This window comes from Nuphar pumila, chromosome 11 (assembly GCF_984573655.1).
Source record: "Nuphar pumila chromosome 11, dmNupPumi1.hap1.1, whole genome shotgun sequence".
Classification (NCBI taxonomy): Eukaryota; Viridiplantae; Streptophyta; class Magnoliopsida; order Nymphaeales; family Nymphaeaceae; genus Nuphar; species Nuphar pumila.
Genome location: NC_143259.1, coordinates 1269090 through 1283048, shown reverse-complemented (window position 1 = coordinate 1283048; position 13959 = coordinate 1269090). Strand labels below are relative to the sequence as shown.

Below are 13959 nucleotides of genomic sequence, written 5' to 3'. Positions count from 1 at the left end.
TATATATATATATATATATAGAGAGAGAGAGAAAAGAACATTTATCATTAACATTACCAAAATACATCCAACCGAATATTGAATGAGAGAGGAACATAAGAGTAAGACAACCACCATCTAGATGGTGACTGTGCACAGTTCAGAGTACAAGTAGATCCAAACCCCTGTCTCTACTATGTAATTTAAGAGTCAGATACACATCAAACATAACTCGCTGACGTAGCCTTCCAAAATTGAATTTGATGCCCCTGAAAAAGATATCGTTTCTTTCGGTCCATATCACCCACCATGCTGAAAACAACCATACCCGCCACAATAATCTCCCTTTTTTTTTTGTTTCGTAAACTCATGGGACCAAACAAGAGGTCCCGAATAACAGAACTCGAACGCGTTTGAACCGGCGGTCCCCCCCAAGTTTGAGAGAATAGGTCTAAAATTACCGGGCAAAACCAAAATAGGTGAGTCGTGTCCTCTACCGCCTTCTCGCAAAGAACACACATGCTTGGAAACTGAAGGCCCCGTTTCCTGACATTAATCTGGGTTTGAACACGATCCAGAGCCATTAACCACGCCAATGCCTTTGCCCTTGGAGCGGGCCCCTTACCCCATATACAATCAATGGAAAACCAATCCATCCCGGATGGCAACAAGGAATAGTAAACTTGCTTAATTGAGAACCTATCTTCGCTCGCCATGGCCCAATGAAGCCACGGGCGGCCATGGCCAGGCCTAAGATCCCTGTCACTGAAGTAGCGAAGTGTTTTCCGCCACTCCAACCAGAGGGACGAATGACACACTGAATTGGGCGTCGAAAGAAGGGAGTCAGGTAAACTACCATATTTTTCCCTAACAAACGTAGCCCAAGAAGATGGAGATGTGGAAGCGACCCAAGCCCACTTCAAGACTAACACGATGCTCCTCTTTCTCAGAGTCGGAATCTCCAAGCCGCCTCGCTGCTTCGGGAGAACGATCTGCTGCCAAGAAACAAGTGGGTACTTTTTTTGAGACGCATTCCCAGACCAAAGAAAGTGCGAAAGCAAACGGTTAATCGTTCGTTCTACTGTCGTCAGTATAATGGACATGCTCATACGAAAATCTGGTAATCTGGCCAAAACATGGCGAATGAGCGTCAATCGTCCCGCAAAGGATAAATATCGGGCCTTCCAAGACTGCAATCTCCCTTGCACCCGCTCTATAGTAGACGTCCAAGACGAAGTTCTCGACGGCTGTCGTGAGTGCAATGATAGACCCAATAAATTAACAGGAAGGTCGGATATCGGGCAGTTGAAGATCCTTGCAGCAGCCGATTGGAGGAGAGGGTCAACATTGAGTAAGACCAGAGCGCACTTGCTCTCGTTCAGGCGAAGGCCAGAAATTACAACAAATATTTTAATAATAAAGCACAACCTAGACATTTGATTAACATTCACATGACCAAATATTAAAGTATCATCTGCATATTGAATTGTGTGACCAACAAAACCAGGAATGCCCAACGGATTCAAGAAGCCTGTTTGTTATGTCATTTTCATAAGAATAGGTAAACCCTCTGCCGCGATATTAAAAAGGATGGGGGCTAGGGGACAACCCTGTCGCACGCCTCTAGCCAACTTGAATTTTCCCCCTCTCATTCCGTTGATGCACACCGACGACACTGATTTCGTGACCAGCTCCTTAACCCATGCAATAAACCGGTTGCCGAACCCCATATTTGTCAGAGATTCAAACAAAAAATCCCATGCCAGACTATCATAAGCCTTGTGAAAATCCAATTTTAACAAGAAGTACGGTGCTCCAGTCGACTGTAAAGAGTGAAGAAACTCAGTTGCACAAATAAATGACCCTTGCACACTTCGACCTGGAATAAAAGCCCCTTGATTCGGAGAGACAAGTTGATCAATGACAGCGCGCAACCGGTTAGCCAACACCTTAGATATAATGCGATACAGAGCGCCCATCACCGAAATCGGCTTGAAGTTGGATATGTCTGACACCCCTTGCCTTTTAGGAATCAAAGAAATGACTGCCACATGGTATGGTTTAGGCAGCCTGGCATTACGATAAAATTCATCGAACAACTGGACCAGGTCAGCTTTAACGATTGGCCAAAAAGCTTTGAAGAAGTCTACGTGAAAACCATCAATGCCTGGGGCCTTCCATCCTGAGAGGCTGCTAATAGCATCTGAAATCTCAGCTTCGGTGAATCTAGACTGCAGAGGAACATATTGGTTTGCCGCCAACCGCTTATAACCCATATCGCCGATGACCCCCCCAACGCCTATGTCAGTCGAATACAGCCTGGAGAAATAAGAAGTAATAGCTGACAGGCAATTATGCTGATCAAACTGGCATCCATCAATCTCGATCGAGCGGAACCTGTTCTTTCTGTACTTATTTGATGCATTCATATGAAAAAATCGTGTATTGTCATCACCATTTGCCAACCATGCAACTCTGGCCTTCAATTTCCATCTAAGCTTATCTCGCACTCTCCATTCTGCAACGAGGGCAGAGAGGGCAACAAACGTTCCTGCAATTGAAGCACTTGACCCTCCGACACACCAACAAGATCGACCTGACGTTGGGCCAAGGAGGAGAGCTCAGCTTCCCACTAACCGATGAACCTAAACTTGTTCAGGTTGTTAGCGCTGAACCATTCCTTAATACGATGCCGAAGACGAAGAAGCTTTGCATGGATGCGGATGGCCACCCAAGATCCTGAAACCGGTTGAGCCCACGATTGACCAACCAGCTGTTGAAAGTCTGGCACACGAACCCACCATTCCTCAAAGGAGAACCTGCGACACGCTTTAAAGCCTGCGCCCCAAGAAACAATTAGTTGTCTATGATTGGAGAGTAGAACTGCCTTGCAAACTAGCATCAAAATGTAAAAAAACAAACAAACTGCCTCATAAACTAAGGCAACTTAAATTGGTAATGTCAACCCGATATAAAGTGTTTGACTCATGCCATCCAAAGTTGATAAGCGTCCGAAGGGTTGAAAGTTGAAACCCACTTAACTCAATTAAGGGTTTTCTCATACAGAAGGGAGCTTTCCCTTTCGTACTCCTAATAACGCATTGATATCCATCTCGCACCATGCAACACATATACGGGTGTCAATGGGTCTGGTTTACTCGGACCAAATCATATAGAGTTTGGGTATGATGATAAATAATAAGACCCGATTAAGACCCGGGTCCAGATTCAAAGTTTCAATTAATACATGGATCCGGGTATGGTTTATAAAATTTTATACCAGGCCTGAGCTCCAACCAAGTTTCGATTAAGACCCACAAATTTTTAACGTAAAAATGATAAAAAATAAGATATTATTTTACCGAGTATGATCCGGATTTGGTTCATGTAGTTCTTATCGGGTCCAGGTATGATTATTCTTGATCCCATTAAACTTGAATCCGGACTTTGGTTTTACTTGGGTCTGAAGCAAACCCGACCCGACCCGACCCGTCCCGTTGACATCCCTGGTTACCATCGAGAATGACAAAATTAAGCACAAAGTAGCACCCGTAATATGTAGTGGGACCCACTGGTTACCTCTGTATCAAAACATGACATACGTCACATCCGTGATTGGTCATTTGTACTTAAGGCTGCAAACAAATCGGATATTGGCAAATATTAGATCTAGTCTGACACGCTATTTTTGGATATGGATCTTTTAAGTAAAACCTGAATGTGCAGTGGAATTGAATTCATATCTGGGATAACTTTTGGATTGGGATAAGCATTTTAAATCAGATTTGAAATTGATCTGAATCAAAATCCACACCTATTGAATTTTTTAAGTGTAAATAGCTTGTTTTGTTCAAATTTTCAGGGTTCAGGATTACCACATGCATTTCGGATTAGGATTGAGTCTTACCTCCTTGGATATGATTCGGATCCGTTTCTGGAAAGTTCCATCTCGACTCCACCCGTTTTCGGTTTTACTGATATCTGTGGCTGCCTCGCTAATTTGCTATTGTTCTGTCAGTCAGGGGGCTTTTCGAAAATTATTCTTTTTTGTCGTGCTGCCGTTGAAATTTCCTGCAAAGCGTGGTATTTGAGTTGGATTTTGGAGTGTTTTTAGAGATATAAGTGAAAACAAGGTCTATTCGTGAATTTCTTTGCCTATATATAATAGATTCACGCCAGTTGAGTCCCGTGGCTCGTCCGCGTTTAGTTGAGGCGTCCGCTTGTGAAGGAATCTTTCACGATAACTCCGGTGCGATCATCGTCTCTTTTTGCTATTGCCCGTCATCTTCGATTCCCGTCGGGGAAGCGTCCTGCGACTCCGATGTTTTCTTTCCCTAAATCGTGATTTCATCGTGTTGGGATCGGAATAATATATATGATTTGCCGACTCTTCAATACGTGATGAATCCCTTCGCTTGATCTTCCGTTTATCCGCTACCTCCGAGATTTTGGCACAAAAATCACTCAAAAATCTCGTTTTCGTCTTCTTTTAGCGGGTTTTCTGCTTTAATCGTTGTACATTCTGCATCGATTTGTTTTTTATTGACTATTCTAGGGTTTCCTTTTTTTTTTCACAGAACGGGGCGGACTTTCCCTCCGTCTATGTAAGCCATCTCGCGGTGAGTTGTTTATTTTCTGATGATGGATTTCGGTGGTAATGGAATCCGTTTCACTTAATTTTCGTTGAATTTCGTTATGTTTTCTTGCTGGTCTTCAGAACCTGAAGATAAACTAAACAAATTAGGCCCACGATTTGGATTCTAGGTTTTAGGGCGTAAACATTTAGAATAAACTCTGGTGAGGAAGCGACTTGAAATAATACAGTGGCAGGGAAGTTGCAATTGCTCTGGGCGGGTGGGAGTCGGTTGCGCAGTTGGATTCTTCCTAGCCATTGTTGTGAGTAGTCGCAACTCACAACTTCAAAGGGTATTGTCAAGGGGCAAGGGCGATAACAATTCCGCTCAACGGCTTATTGGAGCCCGTTGAAAATCTCCGTTTGTTAGAGCGCTTGAGTGAGGCGCAAGATTCGGATTACTGTAATTGCTACTTAAAAAGTCTGTTTCTTGCTTATTTTTCTGCATCTGAAGGCTTCCTCTTGAATGGGTGCGTGCTTGCATGTTTGTGGTCACAATCTCGTTTCAGCTTTTCTTTCAAGAAACTGAATGCAGTGCACTGTTTGAACTTTGATGGGCTGTCTGTTTTTTTTGCTATTATAAATAAAAAATTCATCTCACATTATTTTGATGGATGAAGGTTTTTGGTTGTGCAGCTTCTTGCCGAATCAAATTCTTTCGAAGATTTCGTGTACGTGCAGTCTCTTTTGAGATTCGGGACATTAGAAGATTGGGTTTATCTTGGTAGTGGTCTGAGCTGAAGCTAGGAGCGAACGTGCCTATTTTAGTTCCTAAATTTGCGATGCAGAATTTGCATCGCAGATGTTGGTGGTAGGATTGCGAGTAGCAAATGTCAAAGGTAACAAGATCAGGTCGAAAATTAAATGACGAGGAGCCAGCCTCGAGGAGGAGGAGTAGTGGTGGTGGGAAGGAGGCAGATGCTAGTGCAAAGGGATCAAGTGCATCTGTGGGCGTGACTGGTTCTCCTGGTTTAAGGCGGTCTGCCAGAGGGACATCAAGCAAGAAATTGAGTGCCGCTAGCCCTTCTAGCTTGAGAAAATCTAAGAAGGGTGATAATGCAAAGCCTCAAGTAACTTCAGCTGTTGGTGTGAAGCGGAAATTGAGAGATGAAATGCAAGACTCTTCGCTTCCTCCAAGCAAGCGCAGATCTGGGATGTATGACAAACAAACACCACAAAACTCCCCGGCAACAAGAAGTGGTGATGGACGGGAGAAAAATGCCAAGAAACTGAAAGCACATATTTATTCCGGTTCCAGAAAGTCCAAAAAAAGCAAGACATCAAGGAAGTCTGAGAAGAAACATAAATCTAGATTAGTAAGTTCATTGGAGACAAGTAAACCTGAGGGAGGTAGGACAAGTAGAGGATCAAGTGGTAAGGATATCATAAGAGGCGACAAACGGGAGGGCAAAGTTGTTAGTGAAATTCCAGGGGCATCTGACAAATACAAAGGTGGTGAAACCCCAAGGGCATCTGAGAAATGTGAAGGCAAGGTTGTTGGTGAAACTCCAAGGGCGTCTCAGAAACTTGAAGGTAAGGTCGTAGGTGAAACTTCAAGGGCATCTGACCACAAACTACATACCACATCAAAGAGGTTGGATGCGCGGCGTTACAGAGACCTGTTCACCTCAAAGCCTAAGGAACGGAAGAATGAAGAGTCAGGTGGCTCGTGGTTCTTCATTCTTTCTCTTTGTTCTGGTATGTTTTCTTTCTAACTGAATGTTATTTGATTTATCCTTTCTTTTGTTTTCTTGCTCTAAATAGGAATCATGGATCATGGTGACGAGCACGAAAAATGGGATAATAGCTCATCCCAAGATGAAGGTATTGGTCAATGCACTGGTGTGAATAAGGATGATTTTAGTAGCACTATTGCTAGCCAAGGTATTGTAAACAAAACTGATGTTGGCCATGAGGAAAGCATGAATATTGGAGACAGTCACGTTAAGGTGGTTGAGCAAAGTGGAGAAGAGTGCAGTGATACAACTGCAGACAAGTGTTTTCAGGAAAGAGAAAATAATCTGGAAGAAGGTGTTGAACTCACAGAAACAGAAGCTGGCGTTTGCAAAATTGACATTGGCCATGAGGAAAACATGGACAGACGAGATGGTTATGTTGAGGCAATTGAGCAAAGTGGAAATGAGTGCAGTGATAAAACTGCAGACAAGTGTTATCAGGAAAGAGAAAATAACCTGGGAGAAGATGTTGCACTCGCAGAAACAAAAGCTGGCATTCGCAAAAGTGACATTGGCCATGAGGAAAACATGGAGATTGAAGTTTGTTATGTTGAGACAGTTGAGCAAAGTGGAGATATGTGCAATGATAAAACTGCAGTCCAGTGCTTTCAGGAAAGAAAAAATAATCTGGGAGAAGATATTGAAGTCACAGAAGCGGAAGCTGGCTTTCGTAGTGCTCAGGAGGATTCACATAGAAGAGAAAGTGAGAAGAGAAGTGTGTTGGCGAAGCACCATAAAAATGCTGTATATAATTCTGAGGAAGTTCATGCATCCACCCAGAGCTTATCTACTTCTGGAGACAAAGATTCTCGAAGTGGAAGCCTTGTTTCTGGTAATCAGATTCTGCTCTGTATCTATTACATGGTCAATTTCCCTTCCTGCTAAAATTTGTTTGTAAACATGGAAATATTGCATATTGTTCAGACCACCAGCCACCACATATCGATGTAAAACTCGGGGAGACGGGTATTACTGATGGTGAAAAGCGCATTCCCTTTGAATGTGACAAAACACGAAGCATGGATGTCATGGGAAGTCCTGATAGGGATTCAGTAAAGGAGGATGTGCAGTTAGGCAAGGGTAAATATCTTGCATAAGATATATTTTGGCTTCTTTGAAATTTAGTCACTGTCTCTGATGTCTTTACTGTTGCAGTCTTCTCAAACACTTCTAGTGCAAAGAACAATGTTTCAGAAACTAATTGTTCTGGAGGGATATCCCACACTGTTGATGCTGATCTGGGTAGTTCTCAGCTAAATCAGAACACACCAAATTCTTGCAATTCAAAAGGAAGCCAGATAGTTGCTGATTGCGATAATGATACTTCTGTTGACATAAGGAAAGAGTCCTGCATTTTAAAGGTTTCTAAGGACAATAAGGTAACTGTTCCTCCATCTGAGAGCAAGAGAGATAGAGGTGATGAGAGATTGGAGAGCCATGACAGTGATAGCGACATTCATAGGGTTGAGAGCCCAAAGAGGTCAAGGTATCACCTATTGCAATTATTGGGCACTTATTATTTATTTAACTTTTTCTTTTGCATTCTGGCTGCTAAACCTGCATTCTATATCTGAAAATCTATGCATTGCTGGAAGACACTAGACTGCTAGAGTATCTCGTGTGTCTGTGCTTTCGCAGATGTCTGAACTGTGATTACAAGGTCATTCTTCTGACAATGGTTGTCGGGCTGCTTTGATGAGGTCATATATGATGTTCTTGAAGCATCACCTGGAATTTTATGCTCTTGAAAGTGCATGCCCTAGGAAACCTTCATGTGAGTCGAGTTGTTTTCCGTAAGCATCATCTCTTTGACCATCCTTGATTCTTTAAGGGCATGCTTGGAGGTCGGAAGCGGCTGCTTGTCATCCTAGGCAAGGATTTATTTTTCCTGAATAAGGTTAACCTTATTGAGTTATCTGTGGAAATGGAGATCTGCTTTCCTATGCCTATGTAGGAAATTCAAATAATTATCACACAAATTTCTCGGTTTACGCTTTTCCTCCAGTGAGCCCTTATGTAAGCTGGTACTTATGAGTGCATTTCGGTGAGAAGCCCACTTCCCGCAAACTAGCTTCGGAAGCACGATACTCCTCGCTTCCGAAACTTGATGAGAATCTTGATTTTCCCACGCTTCTCCTATGCTTTCCGCATGCTTCATCTCTTCCTCTTATTATGTTTTCTCACTTTACTTTTTCATGTTTTTTATGTGTTTCCTCTCACACTTCACACTCACTTTCATGTGCTTTCTCTAAATTGATAGTCATCTTTTTTAGATTTTGTTAAAAATTTAATTCTTACACTAAAAAATCATGAAATTTAAGAATAGTCACTTCTATTTTAGTTTTTATTTGCATTCCATTTTGATTCCTATTCAATTCTTATATATATATATTTTTTTAATTTCTTGCTTCCTGCTTCCTATACATTTTAAAATGCATCGCTTCTCGCTTCCGCTTCTTGATGGAGCACTAAACTTTTCGCGATGGCCTGAACACTTTACTTTGGTTCGGTGTGAGCAAAAGGAAAATGGAATAAATGATCTGAAGGAAATGGAAGAATACTCTATTGTCATCAAGCTAAATTAAAGAATTTTATATAGAAGCATGTTATTCAGCAGTCTATCTGGGAAATATGAATGTTCCCTAAAAATATACTAAGCTTTAACTTATTTATAACCACAGAAATTTTGAAAAATATTGGCCTTCATGAAGATCTATTACCCTCTCATGGCTTCCTTTGCCTTATACAATGTGTTGTGTAATTTGCCAAAGTAATAATCAGTTAGTCACACTCAATCCTTTTAAGAATAGGATTTTTAGAATGAACTTCTATAGGTCAAATGGTTTAAGAGTTATCCATGATGGCGCATGTTTCATTCATGTGAGTCCTTGCTGTAGTGCACAACTTTATGGGTTGAGAAAGCACCTATATTAAGCTAGCCAGTCTTTAGCAGGTTGTGAGTAGGAGTCTTTGAATGAACTTCTCTATGTTAAAAAGGTTTCCAGCATGATGAAGACACCTTGTTGTTTCTTGCAAGTTGCAAGTGTCATTGCAGTAGTGGACGGGCATTGTGGTAGAAGTGCCACAATCATTCAGGTCCAGGCTTCAACTTTGTTAAGATATCCATATACGTGTATATATATGTATATATACATATATGTATATGTATATATGTTTATTGTTAACCGAAATACCCATTAAGGGTATTTTGGTCTTTTCTCTATAATAGGCGTCAACCCATTAGGGGCTGACATTTCTGCATTTTATTTCATGTATTTATTTTTGTCTTTTTTCTTTTTCACCTTTTTGTCTTTTTCATATTTGATGGGACAACTCCATATAGCTGTTGGAGCTGCTCCAACAGCTATATTTATGACTGTTGGGTGCAGCCCCAACAACTATACGGAGTTGCACCCTATTGGCTCCATTGTATTATATATTGGCCTCTTGTGGCCTTGTATTCCTAACTCATTCTTGAGTGCTTCTATGCAATAACAAGTTTGTAGACCCTTGTGTGGGTGGTTTCGTGATTCAATCAAGTATTTTTACTTGATTGAAAGTGTATTCTTGCATGTGTATCGGATTCAATCCACTTCATTACATGGTATCAGAACTTTGGTGGTCCAAAAGCAAGTTTTTTGAAGAAAGTTCGTGACAATATCAAGAGGAGAATCATATGCTTAGGGGATACAACAAATCGATGATTTTGCATAAGGAAGCGTGCCATCTCTCAAATAAGTCTTGTATTTCACTCTTTTTTCTTTCTTCTTCGTTCTCTACCCTTTCTCTTAGCCTTGTAAGGAAATAGAGAATGAAAGAGAGGTAATGGTTTCCATGTATGCCTAAACGATACAAACTATGTGATTCGGGCATCCATAGTTAAACACAAAATATGAGAAAAGAGATTATGGGGTTTAGTGGACGGTACCGAAAGAGAACCCAAGCTCATTCTTACGAAAATTGAGAATGGGAAAAAGGTTGCTCTTCAAGGAGAGGAAATGGGTAAAGCCGTTTCCGATTATGAGAAAAAATGGAAAGAGTTGAGGATGGGCCACTCCAAAATAATTGGATGACTCATCAATAGTGTGCACATCCATGAATGTTCTAGCTTAGCGAAATTTGATTTCGCTAGTAATGCATGAAAATATCTTAAAGACATGTATAATCTTAAAGATATTTCACACATATGCAATGTCCAAATCAAGATGAGAATCATGACCCAAGGAAAAATGAGTATTAGAGAATATTACAATGCACTTTCTCTCCTTTGGGATGAATTGGCTCTTCTTGAGCCAAAATGACATTGTCCTCAAGATGTAAAACTCTGTGAAAATCAAATTAAAATGGAGCATTTCTACCAATTTGTGAATGAGCTTAGGCTCGAATTTGAGGGAACTAAATCAACTCTTCTTCATAGAGAGGTGTGCCATCCATAGTCGAAACTCTTGAAGAATTGACCCTGGTAAGAGTTCTTGGATCTTGGACTCCGATGCCTCTTTTCATATGACTTCAAATGAGTCAATATTATCCGAATGTCATTCTAACTCAAACGATTCTTATGTTTCAACCGCCGACGAAACATCCTTAAAAATCAAAAGTTTTGGAATCTTTCAAAAGCAACCAAACTTTCATATACCAAATATTGGGGTTGTGCCAAAATTAAATTTGAAACTTTTATCAGTTTTACAAATTACGGATCATGGTTGTAAAGTTTTATTCTCTTCTAATGATTGTTTAATACAGGATTTCCAGTCCGGGAAGCCGATTGGGCAAGGCCATAGAAGATGAGATCTCTATGTAATGGATAATCTTGAGTTATCAAAACAATCTTTTTGTAATTTTATGTAAAAGAAAAATATAGAAAATTGACACAAAAGACTAGGACATCCTAGTGTGACCAAATTACACTTGTTTTTATTTCTTATTATAAAGAAAAGAATTTGGTTTGTGAAGATTGCATTCTTGGCAAAATGAAAGCTTTACCCTTTGGGCCAAGACAATTTATATCCAAAAATCCATTTGAGTTAGTATATTCGGATGTATGGGGACCGACTCCAGTTATATCTAAAGGCGGGGTATCTTACTATGTTATATTTCTAGATGATTATAATAGACATTCTTGGATCTTTTTTCTTAAGCAAAAGTCAGAAGTATTTGATTGTTTTAAAAGATTTTCTACTACGTAAAGACTCAATTCAAAGCCAATATTCAAATTTTTAGATCCGATTTCGGGGAAAATTTGTATTAAAAGAATTTAAAAATTTTCTTGATTTAAATGACATAATTCATAAAAAATCTTGCCCTTACACTCCTCAACAAAATGGACTAGCTTAAAGAAATCATAGACATATTGTTGAGACCACTAGAACACTTCTTGTATCAAGAAATGTTTCAAAAATGTTTTGGGCCGAAGCTGCTCCTTCGACAGTCTATTTGATAAATAGAATGCCCTTAAAAGCTATTGAAAATATAACAATTGAAAAATTGCTTAAAATTCCCTCCGATTATAAAAGATTGAGAGTCTTTGAATATAAGTGTTTTGTTTTTACCCATAAGAACGACAAACTTTCTCCAAAAGCAGTCCCTTGTATTTTTTTGGGCTATGCCGAAAATCAAAAGGGATATAGATGTTATGACAGGGAAATGAACAAATTATATGTTTCACAAAATGTTACATTTCTTAAAAATGAAGATGGTTTTACCAAGAAGAAAATTCAAGAAAACTATGATTATTCATTTTTTTTTATCTCATCAATGAACATGAAGGGTATGAAAATCTTCATAATGAGCATGAGAGTAAACATGAAGACTCTCATGATGCAAGTGAAAATATAGACAACAATCTTAACAATATCGACCCATCCCATAGTAACATACAAACATATACTAGGTGGACCGAAGGGCACCCACCATGTGCTTTAGAAAGATATTTTCAAAATCAAGATAATGATTCTGCTAGTATTAAAAAATCGGTAAGAATTTCAAAAGCCTCTAATAGATTTGTATCTTATGATTCCTTTGAACCAATATACCGAACATGCTTAATGGCCATACACTCATATTTTGAACCATTATCCTACTATGAAGCTAAAAATCATCAAGAATGGATTAAAGCCATGAACGATGAATTAGAAGTATTAGAAAAGGCAAAGACTTGTGAAATTCAAACATTACCTAAAGGAAGAAAAATTATAGGATGTAGATGGGTTTACAAAATTAAAACCAAATGGGATGAGACATTGGAAAGATATAAAGCTAGACTAGTAGGTAAGGGATAAAATCAATAATATAGAATTGACTATGATGAGATCTTTGCCCCAGTTGCTCGAATGACGCCTGTCAGAACTCTCATCTTTGTAGCATCAATAAAAAAATGACCAATTTTTCAAATAGATATGAAAAATGCCTTTTTAAATGGTAATCTGAATGAGATGGTCTACATGGATCCTCCACCAGGTTTAAATTTAGCAAATAGGAAAACTCTTTGTCTATGAAAAGCCTTGTATGGTTTAAAACAAGCTCCCAAAGCTTGGTATGATAGATTTAGTAATTTGATGACTGCATTTTAAATCTTGTTTTTACTAACACTGCATTGTTTGTTAAGTCTTCCAATGCAGGGATGGTTATACTGTTGCTTTCCGTAGATGGTATAATAATCAAATGTGATAAGCATGGAGTAAACCATATCAAAGATGTGCTTAAAGACAACTTTGATATGACAAATCTTGGCTTTTTACGATATTTCCTTGGAATTAAAGTAGCTGACTTACCTTGTGGTTATTTTTTGTCACAGACTAAGTATGCCGCAGAGATCATAGAGAGATCAAGACTCTCAAATGAAAAACAGGTTGACACTCCAGAGGTCATAAATACAAAAATGAAGAAGGATGATGGTGAACCTCTGCAAGATTCAACCCCATACAGACAAATGATTAGAGCTTTATCCTACCTTTCTATTACTCGTCCTGATATCTTTCATGCTATTCATTCTGCTAGTCAATTTCAGCATGCTTCCACTATAATACATATGAGTGTTGTAATGAGAATTATTAGATATATTAAGAGTTCTATAAGTCATGAATTGTTTTTATCATTTTCTTCCTCATTAGAAGTCATTGCATACTCATATTCTGACTGAGAAGAGGATGCGAATGATAGACGCTCAACTACTAGTTTGTGTGTTTTTGTAGGTGACTCCCTAATCTCCTGGCGATGCAAGAAGCAACAGAAGGTGTCTTTCTACTCAACTGAAGCTGAGTATCGCGCCACGGCAACAACTACGTTTGAGTTAGTATGGTTGCGACAAATACTAGAAGATTTGGGAATTCATACTACATAGCCTTCCAGATTATGCTGTGACAACAAGAGTACTGTATATATCGCGAGCAATCATACGTTTTATGAGAGGACAAAACACATTGAAATGGATTGCCACTATGTTCGGGAAGAATTTCTGCGGAAGACTATCACACTGCCTTATGTTCCATCAAAGTATCAACTCGCAAACTTCTTCACCAAAACACTTCCTTCACCCATATTTCTCTTCCTACTTGGCAAACTCTCGGTTGTTGCACCATGAGTTTGAGGGGGGGTGTTAAGATATACATATAC

The 13959-nt window shown here is 39.5% G+C and overlaps 1 protein-coding gene across 3 annotated transcripts in view; it reads left to right on the top strand.

Annotated features, from left to right (window-relative positions):
- Positions 1-4147: 4147 nt before the first annotated feature.
- LOC149821564 (uncharacterized) overlaps positions 4148-13959 on the top strand; it is a 119026-nt gene continuing 109214 nt past the window's right edge. The window contains exons 1-6 of one of the 3 annotated variants that reach the window (XM_089981573.1): positions 4148-4228; positions 4557-4598; positions 5249-6274; positions 6377-7180; positions 7273-7428; positions 7504-7834. In XM_089981573.1, coding sequence (XP_089837699.1) covers positions 5443-6274; positions 6377-7180; positions 7273-7428; positions 7504-7834 — 2123 coding nt within the window. In that variant the 5' untranslated portion in view covers positions 4148-4228; positions 4557-4598; positions 5249-5442. Of the gene's footprint in view, positions 4229-4556; positions 4599-5232; positions 6275-6376; positions 7181-7272; positions 7429-7503; positions 7835-13959 lie in introns of all 3 variants that reach the window. The other 2 variants (XM_089981572.1, XM_089981574.1) reach the window with 2 other exon arrangements.